At 44.0% G+C, this 18,578-nt stretch overlaps 1 protein-coding gene across 1 annotated transcript; it reads right to left on the bottom strand.

Annotated features, from left to right (window-relative positions):
- Positions 1 to 613: 613 nt before the first annotated feature.
- Positions 614 to 18,115, bottom strand: ADRA1A (adrenoceptor alpha 1A). The gene is made up of 2 exons (XM_075523468.1): positions 16,465 to 18,115; positions 614 to 1,625 (listed from the first exon to the last, which is right to left on the bottom strand). The coding sequence occupies exons 1-2, from the start codon at positions 17,345 to 17,347 to the stop codon at positions 1,114 to 1,116; spliced, it is 1,395 nt and encodes a 464-aa protein (XP_075379583.1). The 5' UTR covers positions 17,348 to 18,115; the 3' UTR covers positions 614 to 1,113.
- Between the last annotated feature and the right edge of the window lie 463 nt (positions 18,116 to 18,578).

The raw sequence follows: 18,578 nt of genomic DNA, 5'->3' as shown, positions 1-18,578 counted from the left end.
AATGGATGAGTGAAAGTGACCTCTTTGAGCCTTATGTGATGACGACTTACCTAGTTTTGAATTTTATTAGACCCCCATCAAAGCGCAGGGACCTTCCAAACAAACCTAGGATGCATGCAAATTTTCTTTTGGTTTTGTTTGGAGATTTGGGAGGTTGGTTGTAGAAAAAAGAAAAGTTCTGGTTGGTCTCTGAAGCTAGGTGGAGTGCAGCCACTTGGATCAAGTTTCCCTTGGCAATGGAGTTTATTGAAATCCACAGCACAAAGGCAAACTTAGAGGGACTCCAAGCAGGGCAAGAGCCAAGATCGTGGTTTTGCTATGCCCTGTGAGCTGAAGGGCCTGCTCTTCCAGACAGGCTGAGGACAAGCAGCCTTGTGGCCATTACAGAAGACCAAATCCCCACCTGGTGCAGCCCGGGCATGAGGACCAATGAGGCTGCCCAGCTGAAGATGCAAATCCAAAGAGCTGCCTATTGTCTTCAACAAGGTGTGCAGGACCTTGCCAAGCCAGGACCTGGACCTGAACAAAAGAGGCAAGACATGGTAGGAAAACGTTCTTGTCCACAGTCCCTTCATGAAAAGGAAGCGGAGATCTGTAAACACTGTCCCAAGACCTGAGCCTCCCAACCTCAGCTCTCCCAGCTGTTGAATCGAGGTTTAGCTTTTTTTTGGGGGGGAGGGCAGAATCACAAAATGGCTCGAAATGTCTGAAAGTATCCATGCTGAAATCAGCATGGGGTCTTTGTAGTTTGCTCTTTCTCCCCCATTGCACATAAACCAGAGCAGTAGGAACTTTGAAACGGGGGAATACAGTGAAAAATAAAGCCTTTAAATGTCAGGCAAATGACTTGCGGAGGCCAGTCTCTTGGAAGACCGTAGGGTGCTCACCATCCACCGAAGCCATTCCCTGTCTTTAAGGGGCTTCGTTCAGGCTACCAGCGCTCAAAGACATCACTCCTCAAAAGCTTTGGCCCTGTCTTACAGTATGCTATTTGTTTCACCTGGATCCTTTCAACTGTTGTAGCATCTACTCCTACTTCCCAATAAAAAGAGCAAGATCCCATTAGCAGAGCCACGAGTTTGCCAGCCTATGCTGCTCGGCACGTTCAGTGCTTTAGACGTCCTCCCCGTTTTCACTGAGGGAGATGGTGTGTATTTTAATGGTTGGCACTTTACAGTTTTCGTGGACAAGCTTCCCTGAAGTGCCTGCACAGCAGCATTCCTGGAGGAAACCTTTACTTTTCGCTTTGGCAGCAGTACAGTCTTTAGAAACGGCATTTTTTGCAGGCATGCTTTGCACAGCGGAGAATATCTTCCATTCGCAGACCCCATCCGACTTGGAAATCTTATAGAAGGTTTCTCCGGAGCCAACAGGGATACGGACCACGCCTTTGCCGCTCTCCAGGCTTTGGCTAGTGGGATGGTTGAGGTTGAAACTTGGGGATTGCTTCTTTGCTGCTTGTTTCCTTGGGAGGCACTGCGCTCTCAGGACGTTTTGGAACGCTTTCTTAAACTCTTGACTTGAGCATGGATAGATTATGGGGTTGATGCAGCTGTTTAAATATCCAAGCCAAAATGTTATTTTAAAAACTGTGTCCGGGGGTTTGATTGCAGGAAAGAAAGAACCTAAAATGGAAAATACACAGAGTGTTAAGGCAGAGGCAGTGAGAAATTGCAGGTAACCAAAGAAACTTAAACACTGGCAAAAATAAATAAGATTCTGTTCTGTCTTGGAAAATTTATGACTTGAAGCCCAATTCCTCCTGAACTTTCAGAAGTATGGTGTCGTACAATTACATGGATGTTCTAGCAGAGATCAGTTCAAGATATCTACTTTATTATACAAGCGTTGCATTCCCATTTACAGGCAGAGAGGCAAGACAGAGGACTGGTATCAAGTGACAGAGGAAAGCTGCTTCCTCCGGGACTTCTAATTCAAGATTAGTTAGCCAAATAACAGTCATATCTAGGAGGGCATCAAAAGGGGTTTCAAAAGGCAAGAAAATGGCACCACTTCAGAAGTCAGAGTAAGTGAAAAGTAGGATTACGGAGTTGACTGCATTCCAGCTAAAAGTCCGAAAAATGATAAAGTATTGGGTACTCATATTCCCTTGAAACCTTTAGAAAATCTAACTTTCCACATTTTTCAGTCTCATGGAATGCATCTAAAATTCAGAGAAGTTGAGGAAAGGTTCCTTTTTACATCAGCAAACACCGCAGCCGCTGCTGGAAACTGATATATACTTGCAAGGTTGCTGCCCAGAGACGATTAAAAAAGCAAGAACTTAGATGGTTCCTTCGTAAGGAAAGTACTGTGTGGCTTTTTATTTTATAGAAGGCAAGATAACATTCAAAAAATTAGAAATTGTTTGACAAAGCTTATTCAGCATATCAGTGACAGAGCCATAAACTGTGCATTCATTAGTCCTCACTGTCTTGGCACAACACCAGTCAACTACAAGTGACCAGGCCAACTGAAAATTAAATAGCATTACTAATATCCTTTTTAAAAAATAGATTATGATATATGATAACATGGGATTTAATTAAGGGTTATCTGCTGATTTTAAAACCTTGGGAACATTTTTCCTAATGCTAAATCTTTGGGTTTTTTGTTTAACTACAACTTGAGCTCCTTACTGCTTGTATAAGCAAGTTTTTAACTTTCAATGATTTGAATAGGATGTCAGTAAATGCTTAAGAGTTTTGCTCATCGGTAGAGAGATGTTATTATAAAGCTGCAGAGACGTATTTAAGATATCAAAGAGTCAACGCTGCTGCTTACGGAGAATTGTTCAGAAATTTGTTGCTTTTCTTGGAGGATGCTGGAAAGTGACCATTATAACAAGATCCTCTAATTCTCTTATTTGGTACTTCTCTTTGCTTAGAAATAAAACCAATATCGTCTGAATGTGAACGAACCAGAAAACTAAACTCAGCATGATGCTGGGGTGGGAATAAGTGACAACAGCACTTCTAAGGCCAATTTTGCAAAATGAATCTAGAACCAGAGAAAGAGAAAAAATATTTGCCGTATGTTGTCAAGGGGAAAGGTTGTTTCTTGCCTCCTTTAAAAGAAAGGGGGGAAAAAAAAAAGTGGTTCTATCATACCAGTGTTAGTAATTAGTTTGGGCACAGGAAGAAAAATAATTTCCCAGAAAACAGAATTGGCTTGTTCTGGACTTTATAGTCAAGTTTATAATAAACAGAACCTTTAGCACTGACAAATGCTTGCCTTCCTGCTTCCTCCTGGAAAAATCATGTGCATGTTGAAAGAAATACCGTGGAAGATTTAGGCATCAATACATTTGTCATCTTCTGCAGTTTAACTACGTCTGTAAGCGGCTCCTAAGCTTTACAGGGATCGATCTGGTCGTTGGACCTCCCCTGACTCAGGAACAGCTAATAATGCAATCAGAGGGTGTTCTGATTGAATTCGGAGAGCTGCTGAACTTCGATTTGAATCTTTTCCTTCCCATCTTTGTGAAACAAAGCTACAGCTAGTGCAGCAAATGCTTTCAAGCGGCAGAAGCCAGAGAGGAATTCTCAGGGTGGCTTTGCCTGTGTGAGAACGTATCAAAATATTGCCTGAACCAGAGACACAAATAATGCAGTGTGATTAATGACTTGCTCATTCTCCTGAACGTGGTCTCCGCTGTGAAACGCGAAGCAACGTCTTCCTGCCGTGGCACCAGTTCCCACCCCCTGAGAGCAGCCCATGTGCCCAGAGGACACGCTGCCGTCCAGGGAAGAAACAGGGGACGTGGCAGGGCGAGCAGCCCTTCAGTTGTCTCTGGCGTGGGAGAGGTCCCCTAAGACCCAGGCCATCTGGTGCATCTTGGAGAGGCAGAGAAGCGAGAGCGAGGCAGGATACCCAAAGGCAGTGCAGAACATGCCACAGGAGCTTGCTCCTTGTATGGGAGCAGCTGAACCTCTGATTCCAACCCCAGCTACAACCTGGGCAGCAAACACGAGTCTCGCTGCCTCCGTAACCGCTTCTGCGTTGCTCCAAGCTAGCTAGGTAGAGCAGTTTCACTATCAGTTTCAATATCAACCAGTTTTTAAGACCCAAAATGTGCTAAAGAAAGCAAATGCTGTTTTGCAGTTAAGCATGAGTGAACGGGCGTATCCACGACCTAGAATTTTTCTCAGCAAATTAACGCTGTTTTCCTTTAGTGAAGAACAACTAAATAACATTCTCAAAGAACTTTCTGGCTGAAGTCATTGGCAGATGAAAAATAACGAAAAGGTTCTAAATGCTCAAATCACGCTCAATTTTTCTTTATGTCCTCATTTAATTGCAGCGTATCTACTGCTTTCCCGTTTTGTGTTAAGACAAAAGGTGAAGCAAATCTCGGTTTAGGGAATCAGCTGTGTGAGGCTGAGTGTAAAAATGGGTAAACAATAACAATTCCTGTTTGCCGCAACTTCTGGCTCACTTTAAATGGAATGTTAGTGCCTTGCCAGAGTCTGTTAAAAATAGAAAATAGCCAGTGTTAGTCTCTTGCTCTTTTTTTGGGGTGGGGATCTGCATGCTAATTTATTAATGTAACCTTTTTTGGTTCATCAGCGTAGAGACTTGTTGCCTTGGAACAACACGCAGCGAAAAGAAAACGAGGTAGCTTTAACAGCGTACAAACTTTGCTATCTGTAGACCCCATCACATGTTGTCCTTAACTTTTCTTTCCAGTGGTGGCTCGAACTTGGGCTGTAGGACAGTAGCTTTGCTCGGCTGTGCACTTGGTTGTGCTGGTCAGGGATGTTTCATAAGTTTAGAGCAGCTAAAGCTCTGCCTCCAGGCTTCGTTATAACTGCGTGTTGGCCAGCGAGTGAAACAGTACTGATGTCAAAAGGAAGAAATATCGTCAGTGGCATCTTGAAAGGGCTGAGGCTGGAACTGCTAGTTAATGGACCCAGTAAGTATCAGAGCTAGATGTAAAATCAAAGTCGAAATAATTTGGACCCTCTTCTTACTTATGCTGACAGCTTATTCAACTTCCAGAGCAATAGAAATAACGATCAGCATGTCTAAACCTCGAGCCACTGAATTATTGGGTAGGCTGCAAAAAATATTTCACCTCCTGCATCTTTTCCGTATAATGAGCAAAATCCTTCTGTGTGGTGCAGGACTGCTGTGAGGAACTACTGACATGTTAGCATTTGCTTAGTGCCTCTAGGGAAGCGTGATGTCCTATTCAAAGGGCCACCGGAAGCAATGCCCTTCTACTGCAGCCACCGGCTTACCTCTGTGGTTCAGAAACTTTCCCTAATCTTTTCTGTTGGCTGCCTGAGTGTCTGGCAAAAGGGAAAAAAGATTTCATATTCTCCAAGTCCTTGGGGAATCAGAGTACTAAGGATGTATTCTCTTCTTGCAGGCCTTTAATATTCAGTGATGTTGCTGTCACGATTAGTATCAGCGGTTGATGTATCTGTTAGCAAGCGGGAGTCATTTTCAAGCGGTGCTGCTAAGCCTGGTGATGAAGGGTTTCGTTCAGTGTGCTGAAACATCGAACCGGGCAGTGCTGGCAGCTCAAGCCAGATGAGTTCAAAGTAGAAATAAAACATAGGCTTTGTGTTTTGGGTTTTTTTAAAACAATGACCGTAATCAACCATGAGATTAAACAACCAAGCGGAGCGGAGAATTCTCTCTTCTTTAAGGTTACAGTATAGGAGTGTCTGTTTCCTACACAGCAGCAGGCAGTACAAAAGCAACGCGGTGAAAGCGGGGTGAGCAGTTCAACGTCCATGTCCGTTCAATCCTTGACCGCTTGGCAGCTGCCAATTCGTGTCCGCTCGGGTGTGGACACTGGCCAGGACTGAGAAAACAGAATTATTATAGCACTTAATTCTCCAGAGCAAGCTTTTCCAATTCTCTTACTCTAGGCTAGGTGTAATCATCGATTAATGAAGTGCTGCCATCCAGGTACCCTCCGATAGAGTTGGATAGTGAGCAGCAGCTGAGAAGTGAAAAGTTTTCTTTCTTAAAACTAATTCTCTATCCAATTCACAGGGCTTAATGTCTTCCCCGGTACACTGTCAGGAATAAAATGGCAAATAGGGGCAAAACTGATTACAGTTTAGAGGCTTCATCATCCATTGTCTCCCTGCAGTCTGTGCTGGAGGAACAGTAAGAAAACTTTATCTGATCTTTTAAAGCATTTGAATTGTAGATTGACTAAATGATGCTTGAATTCCTGCTTTGTTTTCAAAAGGTTGAGGACTCTCGAGTGTCAGTAGCACAATTCAATTGCCTGTTATATGAAAATTCAATAAAATAAAATGTACTATTAGCCTCCTGAGATCCTTTGCCATTAAGTATTTCATCACTCATCCCTGAAAATGTCAGGATTGCATTCCTTCCCTCATCATTTATTTTCCTGGTTGTCAACTCCAAGTTTCTTCGGATCTGAGAGATAAGTTTTCCCTGTGCCTCCTGGTGAGTAAGTGCCAATTCAGTCACAAAGATGTAATTTGACTTTGTCATTTCTCAGAAGTTACAGAGCTGCTTGATTATAGGTTGTTTAAAACCCAGTACTGATGTTGTGCGCCGTTCCGCTGATGGACAGCAGAGAGGGATGTAGAAGCTGCCAGACTACAGAAGCGTGTGGTGTTTGTTTACTCTCTATCGTCTCTGTCAGCACCATGGGAATAAGATCCCATACATTTTTGTGACCCATGGACCCATAGTGGTGTTAAAATCCATCTCTGCTACTACTAAATCTTGCAGCTCTGTGTAGGTTCACTACTTTTCCCCCTCTGTTATGTTGTATGTTACAGGTTCCACTCGGGCGGTGACAGCAGTGCCTGTGCGCCTTGTGAGCAGAGAACCAAACCGTATTTGTTAGCGTTACGTTGTCAGGGCTTAAAGTGTCCTAGGGAATGAGGGGAAGTACCCATTTTAAACCTTGCACAGAAGCCAAACAAAAATCCTAGCATCTCTTGCCTCTGACGTGTAGGAAATACGGCTCTGGAAGCACAGCAAACTGGAAACAGGGATAGTGGTCTGCTTTACAGGGAGGCGAAGCTTAAAACTCAGGTCCTGGGCTCTGCCCTAAAGGGGTCAAGCTAGAGGGCAGCGGCTATTCCAGAGCAATTGCCCCGAAGCCGCAGGGGATGAAGCACAGAGGAGCACCGATGTCCCCACACAGATTAACTCGGTGCCAGGGGCACCCTAGATCCCTCGTGAGGCAGCCTGCTCTACAAAGCGATAAATGCGTTGCATCTTGTGTTCCCAAGCTCAACGTTAGGACTGAACTTTATTCTATAAGACTGGCACTGTATACCGCGTCTTGGGTCAAACACAAACCACGCCTCGGAAAGTGTATTTATATACGTATGTATTGCTGCAGACGTGCAACAGCTGCACTCTGGACATATATGCTCTCCCAGCACGTCTCACCCTGCTGCTCCCTTATGGAAAGTATTTTCTGTGGGAACAAAAAATGGGATCAAAGAACCCTTGAACAGTAGGAAACGCTTCTGGGTTTTGTACGATCAAATTAACGTAACAAACGCAGAACGGCGGTTCGTAGATGTGAGGATGGGTAAAAGCCTGCATCTGGCAAGTCTTGCATGTTTATGGCTGTGCCTGTCCCAGGGCCGGGAATATTGTGGCTGATTCAGGGGGGAAATGAGAGCAACTTTGTGCCTAGATATCCCTGTCCCGTAATAAACTTCTGTAGAAGGAGTGAGAGTTTGTTTCTCCTCACAAAAGCATTCAGGAGGGCGCGGGTGTTTGGACACAGGTGAGGGGTGGAAAGGACAGGCGGCAGGAATGGGTCAGGCTGGGAGCGGTGCTCTCATTATTTGGATTGTTTCAGACCTAATTTATGCTCCGTTTCATATTGTACCCACTTACGATGGATGGTATTTCTGGCAAAGAGCAAACATCTCAGCAAGCGACTATTTCCAGATTCACTGTGGGCAGTTGCAGATTTAGAAAGCTGATAAAAAACCATGGGAAGGTAAACTGAGGTTTTGTTACCCGTGTAAACCCAAATAATCACATTGTTTTACAAACGAATTTCATTGTCGTTGAAATTCCAGCTCCCATGCTGTTACTGCAGTGGAATGGTTCTGGATCTCGTTGCTCACATTTTTAAGATATTTGGTACTCATCCTGAAGCCCTCGCTCTTGGAGTCATGCACTTGCAACAAAATCTTAGCTTTCCTTTAAAAATTTTTAAAAAACAAGCAGGTGGTTCAGAGAATAGTTTCAAAAGATGAGTCTATCTCAGCCTGTCTCACGAGTTTGTCACTATGTGGTTGTCGGTCGTGATTTTGGAATCCTTGGGGTTAGCAATACAGGAATTATCTTCTTCAGCAACAGCTGAGTATCTATCCCTTACATATCTAAACTGAAGACGAATCTTGACATTTGCTGGGTGGGGTGGGAGAATCACACATCGCCTTTCAATCACTAACAAATCCTAAATTGTGCCATGACGTTTGAGAGCGAGTGAAAAATAAAATTCTTGGTTCATTTACTCCAGGGACTTGAAAGGGGTGACTACGCAAAGCAGGAAGGTTTTGAAGACCAGGACAAGCCGCCTCTGACAGGTAGTGCATGCAGGAGAGCCGTAGATGTGAATCACGAAACATAGCCCAACTGCCTCCACTTTCTCTCCCTTGTTTTCCGTTTAAATGGCTATTAATAGCGTCAATTCTTTCCGCTGCTTTGCTGCGTAATGAGTCAGTGGGACACAACGTTTCAGGACACGGTAACAGTGGGGCAATGTTGGCCACAGGGAAGTCAGCCCGATCTTTGCCCTTGGCTTCAGTGTAGCTATCAACCTAGACCAACAAAGCCTTTCCAGTCTGTGTTTATGAAAAATGCCCCTTGTGATTAGCAAAAAAAAACACCAAAAAACCAACCGTGCCAAGGAAATATCTTGGCTGTTTATCTTCATGGCTTATTTTCGCCACATTCAATGGCCTAACACACCCCCCCGACTTGTGCTCCATGACTCAAGGAGTGTAATGACCCTTCTCCTCCCTGACCTGTGCTCCAGAGAATGAGCTGGGGCTTTATTCTGGTTTTTTTTTTCCCCTTTATTTCTTTTTTTCTTTTTGTCGCTGAGGGAACACACTGAAATGCTAATGTGAGGAATCCAGCTCTGAATATCTCCTCCATGGCTGGAATTCAGCATTTTCTGCTATGAAAACTGTATTGAGGGTTAGGTTGTCACAGCTTTTATTCATTTTATTTTATTATATTATTACCAGCTGAACAACGAAAAGAAAGGGGATTCAGATCCTTGCTTCTCTGAATAGCCGGATGACCCAGCCGTGACGATCTCGAGGGAGCACACGGGCTGCGTGCCCTGCTCTCCGCCCTGCAAGTGAAGGGGTGGGAGGGACAAGGAGGGTCCCGTGCTTCTATTTACTACTACGAGACCATCTATCCAACTCTGAAGAAGAAAAGAGGTGATTTATGAAAAGAAGTGAAGCTATGTACCTTCTGTATGGGGAAATGCCAGGACAGTATATTGTAGTCCTGTATTTTCCACTGTGATTCCCTGGAAGGCTGGTGCAATTCTACACAGTTCTCCTTCCCAGGAAAACCTTTGCTTTCTCTTCCTTATTTTCCCCACCGGCAAACTGATTTACCCTCCCACCATGCAAGCACCTTCTCTTTAACGCTGCCTTCACAGGATAAGACAATACTACCCGTTGCTTCAGTATCATCAGCCAAAATTATTTTGATTCTATAGGAAATTGGTGACTTTCTGTTCAGCACCTACCGTTAACCTGTTACTGAGGGATCCCGGCTCACCGCTGAATCTCACACCGTGGCAGTTCCCATTATACTGCTGCTTAAACTTTGGGGATGAGTGCATCACAAGTGCTGCCTTTCTGTGCCCCCAAAAGACCCTAAAAACCACCTTTAAACTGCTCTCGGTATCTCACGCCAGTGGATCCTGTGTGTTGCTCTGAAACGGTGTTCCCAGATTTTGCTCATTAAAACACTGCTGTCTGCAGGAGTCGGTAGGGAGGGAACAGAGTGAATTGCAGGGTATAAAATTCAAGACAGCAGCAGGTATTGGAACTCCTTCTGTGATAAGGTATGGGTGAAGCAGAGACCCTGGCTTAACTTCCCTGACCCAACTCTGTCATATTGTGGTTCACGATGACAAGGGAACGTGGTCCGGAGCCCAGTTACTTTGACAGTAAGTGGGCAGGACACAGGATGGCTTATCCAGAAAGCGTGGGAGTTGATCTGAACATGTTCTGGCAGGAGAACACATTGAATCGAGACTCAGACGACCTTGAAAAGAGCAAGAGGCCATAAAGCTATACCCGATACATTTTCCACTGGTACCGAAAATCAGATGGGTCCTTGAAGCACAGCCTTTGGGAAATACTGTACCCTAACAGACAAAACGGAAGCTTTGCGTTGTCCCAGCATTGCAACATAGAGGAGGACAGGTCGATCACGCCTTAGCAGTGTGATTAAGGTAAATGCATTTCTGTATCTGATAACATACAAACAACTGCAGCTTTTCTGTCATGTCTGGCTACCTTTGACTTCCAAAAATAAGTTTCCCACTTACAGCTGAGTGGGCTGGATATGAACTCATGCCTCTGGAGCCCAAGCAAGGTGCCATAGTTAAATCAGTCAAATTATTAAAACATCTAACAAGTGATGATATATACAACAAAGGCAACCCTCACAGGAAAACACAGGGATAAATCCACCAGCCTCCAGACATTGCTGCATGTTCCTGCTCCTCACCTTGTGACCTCCTGAGATATTGCATCAATGGCAGAGATAGAAAAATGCATTTTATTTTCTGGTTTACCTCTAGTGAAAGTAGAGAGTCACTCTCTTTGACTCCATTTAAAAAACAACCACAAAACAGTAATTAGAAACCAACTGCAGACAGGCACATAGACAGGATTAGAGGATTCCCTTGACAGTGTTCGTGTCAGCTCACAAGACTAATTTACTACTCTACTACAAATATGAATACCCTCCAGCGTATCCTCTTTTCTGCTCTCTTCATCATGAGATTGATTGACAAATGCTAAAAGCCTTCCTCTTCCTCGCCCAGTTGAGTAGTCTGGATTGTTTTTTCCCCTGTGACATCCTGGCTCAGACTTTCCCTTTTTTCTTCTTTCTGCTTCTGAACACAACATCTACAACCAGACAGATTTAAGCTAGCTTGCCACAGAAAGGGGACAACAAACAAAGCTCTGTGAGTTTGTTTGCTTCTGAGGGTTTGTTAAGATGAGCCATCAATCCCAACTCAGGACCATTTTTGTAATATCCCAGCCCTTTTTCTTTTTTCCATGCATGTTTCACCTCAAAACAACCTCCAAGCACTGTCATCTGCGTTGTTGAAAATAAACTTTCTGAAAAATTCCCAGAGCAACCCATAAGTGTCTTCCAGCTACAGGAAAAGGTCTGCTCTGTCAGTTGTGACATCCTGCTCAACATCACCTTGAAAACCGGTGCCATCGCTATAGGCATGCGCTGCATGTCCGGACTCTTCTAGCTCTGAGTATTTCTTGCTATATGTGTCTATATCCCTTTCTAGCAATTGCAAGAGGAAAACAAAAAACCAGAAATGGAAGACACATGCTGTTGTGGCAGGCTGTTATTGCAGAGTGCCAGGGCCCAACAAGCCTTAATTGCCCAGATGAGCCTCATCTGGGGTCTCTTCCCACAAACCCTCTGCCCATTGGCCTAGGAGCTGCATGTAAGGTCAGGCTCTTCTCCTTACCCCTCTTTGAGCGATGTAGGTAAGCTCAGGCTCGTTCTTTGCCGGCTCTGTTTTATTGGTTTGTGCTTGTGTGGTGATTACTGGACTATCAGCTGAACCCGTCATAGATGCCACCTCTGCCTGCTTCTGCTCAGGTACGGTGAGTGCATGCTTCCAGCCTCTGCTGTTGTCACCCTCTGTTCCTGGGTTGTTCTCCCTTCTGGAGCAGCCCTACTCTTGCTGCTCCTTGACGTTCAAGTTCCTCAAGGAGCTTGTTCTCAGGTTTCTAACTCAGCTTCCAGTAGTCCCTATTTGCTGGTGCCTAAGAGAATATGGTTGCTCCAATTTGAAAAGCAATATTGCTTACTTTAGGACGTATTTTTTTTTTTGCCCCAAGATCTTAAAGAACTTTGGTAACATGCCAAAAAAAAATCTTAAAGACTTTTTTTGCCCCAAGATCTTGAAGAACTTTGGCAACATGTCAAACAAGTTCTTAAAGAACTTTGGGAAGAGAAGGAGGGCTTTGCTTTATAGCTCACCTGAAAAAAACAAACTTGGTGATAAAAAGGCTTTGACTAATGTACAAAACAAAGATGCAGCTCTGTCACCTGCTAGTCCTCCTAGCTAGATCATAGATCTTAATTCCCTTCAGTAAAGTAGTGTATTCTTGTTCGTGTAAAGGAGTGCATGGGGCGTAATCCCCTGTCCGTGACCCCTAGCTTGCACTCCTCCTAGCTACTTGAACGGAGTGCTTTAGCGCAGGTGCGTTTTGAGAAAGGAGCCAAGGACAAGGTAACCAAAGTGTGAAGGTCAGCACTAAAAAGCTTTTAAAGCTATTCTTGCCATGCAAATTAACAGGAGGGGATGCTCAAGGGATTCATAAGTGGCTAGCAGTGGGGAATAGGGTAATTAAGTGTTGCAGAAGAGAAAGAAGAGATTAAGAAAATGATGCAACAGGTGTAGAAGATGATATGGGAGAGCAATAGCCCTAAAGTGGACAGGGAAACATCCTTTCCAGCTACCGTCTCTGAAGGGCTGAATAATAGACTCCTGGGATGGCGTAGGATGCTCTCAGAGTCTGCTTCACGCAAACATCAGCCTGTTCTAAACAAGTGGCAGTCAGTGAAAGTATTTAGAGCTCCTAAACAGGCAAGAAGAATAACATTTCCTTCTGTTGAATGTATCCTGTGTATACTTATCCCTATAGAAAAGTGGATGCCTAGTGTAGAATGAGGAAAGTTTGGTGGACATATCTGAAAATCTTCTGCTTGGGAAGGAATTGCAGAGAGCTGTAGATGTACATGGACATCAGTCTTTCTTTACAACCTAATACTAGGGCTGAAGCGTTGGACACGTTTGCTCTTAGGCGATGACATTTATAGGAAGAGTCTGTGCAGAATTCCGCCAACACAGTTAATTCAGCAATGGGTTTACAGCTTATTTTGTGTAATGGCAATTCAAAGGAAGATCTGCAGAATGAAAAGCACTTTACCCCATCAGACTTCTGCTGCTGTGGAGCAGAGACAGAATTTGAGCTCGCTAAGAACAGGTGTCGTATATAGAGGTTAATGGACATAGACAAAGGACCTCACAGTTCTTGCTGGCTCTTAGATTAAACTCCTATTTAGGTGCCGATTGCTACCTCTTATCCTGCATTTTGGTCAGTCTAAACCTTCCCTAACCTATCACAGAAAAGGACCTCTCGTTGCACTAGGAAAGCTACATGTCTAGAAAAGGAACTGAGATTTAATTAGGGGAATACAAAAACTGCAGATCTGGTTGGGACATACTTGAGCTTTGACTTGGAAGGTTTTGATACGTAATGTGTGAAGACATGTTCAGTTCAAAGAAATTTTTACAGGAAAGCTTTGAGACTAGGAGCGGATCCACTGGTCACCTCTAAAGAGGGACAGGAAGTGCACGCAGAAATGAAAATGTGGCTTCTTCCAGGGGAAATCAGCTGTTTTGACACTTTCATTTTACAGAAGTTTTGTGAAGCGTGGGTTTGCACTCCAGCATGCAGAGAAAAAACAAATCTTAACCTCAGTTCTTTTCATGCAACAGGATTATCGTTCCCTGGCTTACTCCACAAACATCAATGCCAAGTGAGAAGAAGTTGTGTTGGACTATTGGACTGAAAGCCTTTGCACAGACCCTTTACCGCAAATGAAACTAATGAATCTAAGAAGGTAAGAAAGACATTAATTACACAGATTGCAACTGGCAACTTTACACACTGATTTCAATTAAGGTATTGTCTTATGGCAGGGACACTCAAACTGTTTCTCCAGTTTTTTTGCAGCACCTTCTACTGATAGGGTATCATGCCTTTATCTCCCTCTTGATATCCTTCTAGCACTCTTGCCCTTCCCATACCTACACCCCAAAAGTGTCTACCCCCATTTGTTTTACACACTTTAACAAGCCTGGTGTTTCTTGTTTTACATTGGTTCTTGGCTGGTAGATTTGTTAATAGACGTGGGGATCTTGAAGATGCTGTAGATTACAGTAGAATAAACTTATATTTTGGGAACTTCCGCTGCATAGAGTGGCAAGCACCTGCCAGCCGTCTGAAGTGGTTTGTGTAGCACAATTTAAGAATGTCTGTCTCATGGGCAACCGTCATTGAGGGTCTGCTTCTAAAAGGCTACGACTCCTACAAATGACTGAAGTGACCTGCAGCAGCCGATGGCTGACGGGACCATTTGTAGGTCCGTCCATGGCCACAAAGCTGCAGAGCTGGTTTTCTGCCCAACAAAGTTCTTGTTGCCCAGCCAGCCGTGTTGTGAACTCCACGACTGCCATTGCTTTCGGCAACAGCGCCCTGTATAGCTGCAAAGTCTGACCTCTGCCACTAACCTGCTGCGTGATCCTGGCCGGATCGCTTTCCCTCCCTATGTCTGCAGAATGGGTCTGACAATGGTTACCGGACTTTTGGAAAGGGTTCTAGCGTGGTACAGGTGTAGAGTGCCATATGCAATCATCTCTGGGTGAGTCTCTGGCTCTGGGTGGGACAGTCAGTCTGCCTCAAGATGTGTTTCCTTGGTTTTTTTGAAGAGGCGTTTTTTTGTGCCACTTGTCTGTTTAATAGTTGTTTGTCCTTAAACAGAAGTAGCAAATAGGTTTTGACAGACTTACTATATGCTTTAAAAATAACATAGTAACCCCACAAAGACAGGGAAACTAACCTCGAGAAAGTTTCCTTATAAGGGATCAAAGAAAGACACAAAGCCACTCTTGAGTCCAGAAAATGTCTTAAATCCAAAGCAAATTAATTAACCACAGCTCTGTGTGGGCAACCACATTTGCAGATGAAAAGAAGTGTGTTTAATGTGTTCTCGCAAACCCTTTTTGGGTATGTTTCGGACATCTTGGCAACCAGCATTCCAACATGCTGACATCCTGGACAGCACGAGCCAGGCCTTTCCGGGCTCCTCCTTACGAAACATCTACAGCTCTCACTCCAGCACTTCCCAGTATCGGCCAACAGAAAAGATTCTGTAGGGGTTTTTCATGTGGCAACGTGAGCGACAGGTTTTCGTGAAACAACCTGGTGATCTTAGTAAATCCGGTAGAGGTTAATTGAAAAAGAACAGCTTTTTATAAGGTTTAAAAAAAAAAAAGTAAAAAGAAAATCCCCAAATCTTTCTTTTCATGTTTAGGTAAGATTGTTTTTTTTCTTTTTCTTAATTGTACACATTGTTCTGTTATTAGCTAAAACTTCTGCACAATCTTACTTCATTTTTCCTGTATGGCGTAAGCCCTTTCCATAAGAAAAGCTACTGAACTTGAGCAAATAACAGGTTTAAGGGTGCATGTTTCAAAGCCTAATATTTAGTACAGCGGCTGCAGAGCAAACTTCAGTGTGGTGTGCCACATACGTCACACGCAGATATAGGTATGAAATTAGTATTCTGCTATTAAATCCTGAAATCTCATCAAAGGTGACTGAGCAAGGTTTAGTTAAAATCCTAATTACTTCCCTGTATTTCAGTGATAGCAAAGCAGAACAAATCCCTGACTTTCCTCCCCTTTAGAATTACAACTGGTGAATAAATATTCCTATTCAGTATGACGGTTGAAGCCAGTGTTTGGGCAGTGGTGTCAGCGGGTTTCCACAACAGATGCAAGCCAGAGAAGTTATAAAATTAGTCTGAAGGATCCTCGCTGCTGTCTTCTGACTAGTTATATGATAAATTTAAAAAATACATTCATTCCATTTGGAGTATGCTATCTCATAGTGTGAACTTTCCTGATAGGAAGCTGATTTTTTTCCTTATAGTGGGAATTAAGTGCTGAGCACTCCAGGAGGTCTGGCCCCAAGTCTGTAAACAGCTACTTTGACCCTGAATGCATTTCTATCTTGACCTTTTACGTATTTATATCACCTGAAGAACTGGTTGCAAACTTGCATATAAACACACTCATCCCTGAAGATATCGTTCCTATAGCAGAGCTCGTCAGAAATAACAGTCCTAGTTCTGAAAGAGTATTTTCTGTATGGAAAAAGAGTACTAAATCCTTCCCCTTATTTTCAGAATTTTATGCTTCTCTTTGAACCAGAGACGCCTTGTTTCATTTGAGACTATCGCTTTTTACGCTCACTGCTTTGTGATGGTGAATGTTTTGATTTTGACAGTTTTGCAATGGAAAATTATTCCCTCAGAGCTTTTCTGGTCAGCATTATCGTACACAGGCGCGAACATGGCCCTGCCTCCAGGGAAGGTGCTGTAAAGGGTAGAGGGTTTGGCTTTACTTACCAAGAGGCATTACTACAAAAAATGGAAGCCAGCAGAGAACGAAGCATCCCACAACTATTCCCAGGGTCTTGGCAGCTTTCTTTTCCCTGGAGAACTTGAGGAGACGCACTGAGAAATGATGCTTGCTCTTGGGGTTGGATGCCGATCCGCCCGCTTCAGGAGCATTTTTACGATGGATCCGTAGGGTCACCTCTTCAGAACGAGATCTCTCCGTCTTCAGACCAGAAGTCAGACCTTTGTTTTCCCTTTTGGCCACGACATACACTCGGCAATACATCACCAGGATAATAGTCAAGGGGAGGTAGAAGGAGCCTAGAGCGGAGAACAACACGTAGCCAGGCTCCTCGGTGATTTGACAGATGGTCTCATCTTCTGGTGCTGGTTCCTTCCAGCCAAAAAGAGGTCCAATCGATATCACCAGAGACAACGCCCAAACACACAGTAACGCCAGGAGGCCTCTCTTCTCTGTCACTATACTTGGGTATCTCAGTGGGTAGCTCACCCCGATGTACCTGTCTATCGAGATGATACAGAGGCTCATAATGGAAGCAGTGCAGCAAAGGACATCAACAGCTGCCCAGATGTTGCAGAAGATTCTCCCAAAGGCCCAGTAGCCCAAAATCTCCATAGTAGCCGAGAAGGGCAGGACAGTGGAAGTCAAGAGGAGGTCAGCTACAGCCAGGTTAATTATATAATAGTGGGTGACACTCTGAAGATGTCTGTGGCAGGCTACAGAGAGGATAACCAGAATATTACCCAAAACTCCAAAAACAATCAGCCCCCCTAGAAGAACACCTAGTAAAATGGCCTTTGAAATGTTCACAGGCCCCACAGAGTGGGTGCAGTTGGAGCAGTCAGAGGAGTTTCCAGGGAGGAAAGCCATGGTGAGTGGCTGGTAATGTTCATGCGAGGCTGTTGTACTTCACTCCCTTTTCAGGTAGAAAGCGTGATGAGATCAGTTCTCAGAAGGTTCTACAGGCAGCATTTGCCTGACTTTGCTGGGGAAAAGAGTTTTTAAGAACGTCTTAGAAGTGCAGCACCAGGAACAATGAGAAGGATCCAGAAACATTTTAGAAAATCTACCTTTCTCCCTAAGTTTTTACTATTATAGCACAGTTAATAGCCACCATTTCCAAGTCAAATTTAACTCCTTTTGCATTTTTCTTGGGGTGCAGAAGCGAGGCTACACAAAACTGAGGCTATTTATCCTACTTTCCAGGATTACTTGATGAGAAATATTGGAATTGCAGGTTAAAATCATGTCTGCCTTTCTGGGAAGATTCAATATTTAAATAACATAAATATTCCAAAGGGTCTCAAATTTAGGTTTCTCCCAAGAGGAAATCACCGATGCTTTTAATTACCTTGTGTTAGTCCTGATCCTGCCTTACAGCTGCCTTAGAAACCTGACAAGGTGGAGGCTGCTGCTGTGGCTGCTCAACAACGTCATTTGAGATCCCTGCCACTACCCATCTTCAGGGTCTGAAGTGTCAATCAAAGCTTCTCCATGCTGTGGAGCAGTTGTCACTTGAGCTCCTGGACTGCGAATTAAAGTTCATTTACATCAGCTTCTGGCTTGCTCTGAAGGGGAGCTCGAAGTTTACCGTGTCAACGATGCGCTGCACGCTGTTGTGCTCTTTGCAGATCGTCAGTCCCCTGAAGGAGACAAAGACACAAACAATATGATTCCCAGAAACAACGTTCACTTACTGCTATGGTTCCCATATAAGAGTGGGGCGGGAGGCTATTTCAGGGAGCCTTCCTCAGGCTGGCTCCAGCCAGTGGAACCAACCTTTTTTCAGCCCAGAATTGTTTACCAACAACTAACAGACCAACGTGGATTTTGTTGCCCGAGTTTTCTCACCGTGTTCTCAGCAGCAGTCCGTCCTCCTTTAGGAATAGCAATCAATCCTAATTATCAGTCCACATGCAGAGACCGGTTCGAGGAGAGATAGAAACCGGCGGGACACAGTTCAGGACTACAAACTGTGAAGTAGATTTATAAGCCCAGAATTTACTCCAAGATTTCTTTATTAAGTGACTCCTTTACCCACTGAACTGCTTGTTAGTCCAGCTAAACTGCCCATTTTAGAAATCTATAGGGAAAAGCAATT

Source organism: Mycteria americana, chromosome 23, assembly GCF_035582795.1.
Source record: "Mycteria americana isolate JAX WOST 10 ecotype Jacksonville Zoo and Gardens chromosome 23, USCA_MyAme_1.0, whole genome shotgun sequence".
Taxonomy (NCBI): domain Eukaryota; kingdom Metazoa; phylum Chordata; class Aves; order Ciconiiformes; family Ciconiidae; genus Mycteria; species Mycteria americana.
This window is presented reverse-complemented; position numbering and strand designations above follow the sequence as displayed.

Bases quoted from the DNA above. Each gene is read 5' to 3' on its own strand.
- ADRA1A (XM_075523468.1), bottom strand. From the start codon at position 17,347: ATGGCTTTCCTCCCTGGAAACTCCTCTGACTGCTCCAACTGCACCCAC. The intron at 1,626-16,464 runs GTAAGTAAAGCC...TTTCCATTTTAG, and splicing joins TTTTGTAGTAATGCCTCTTG to GTTCTTTCTTTCCTGCAATC.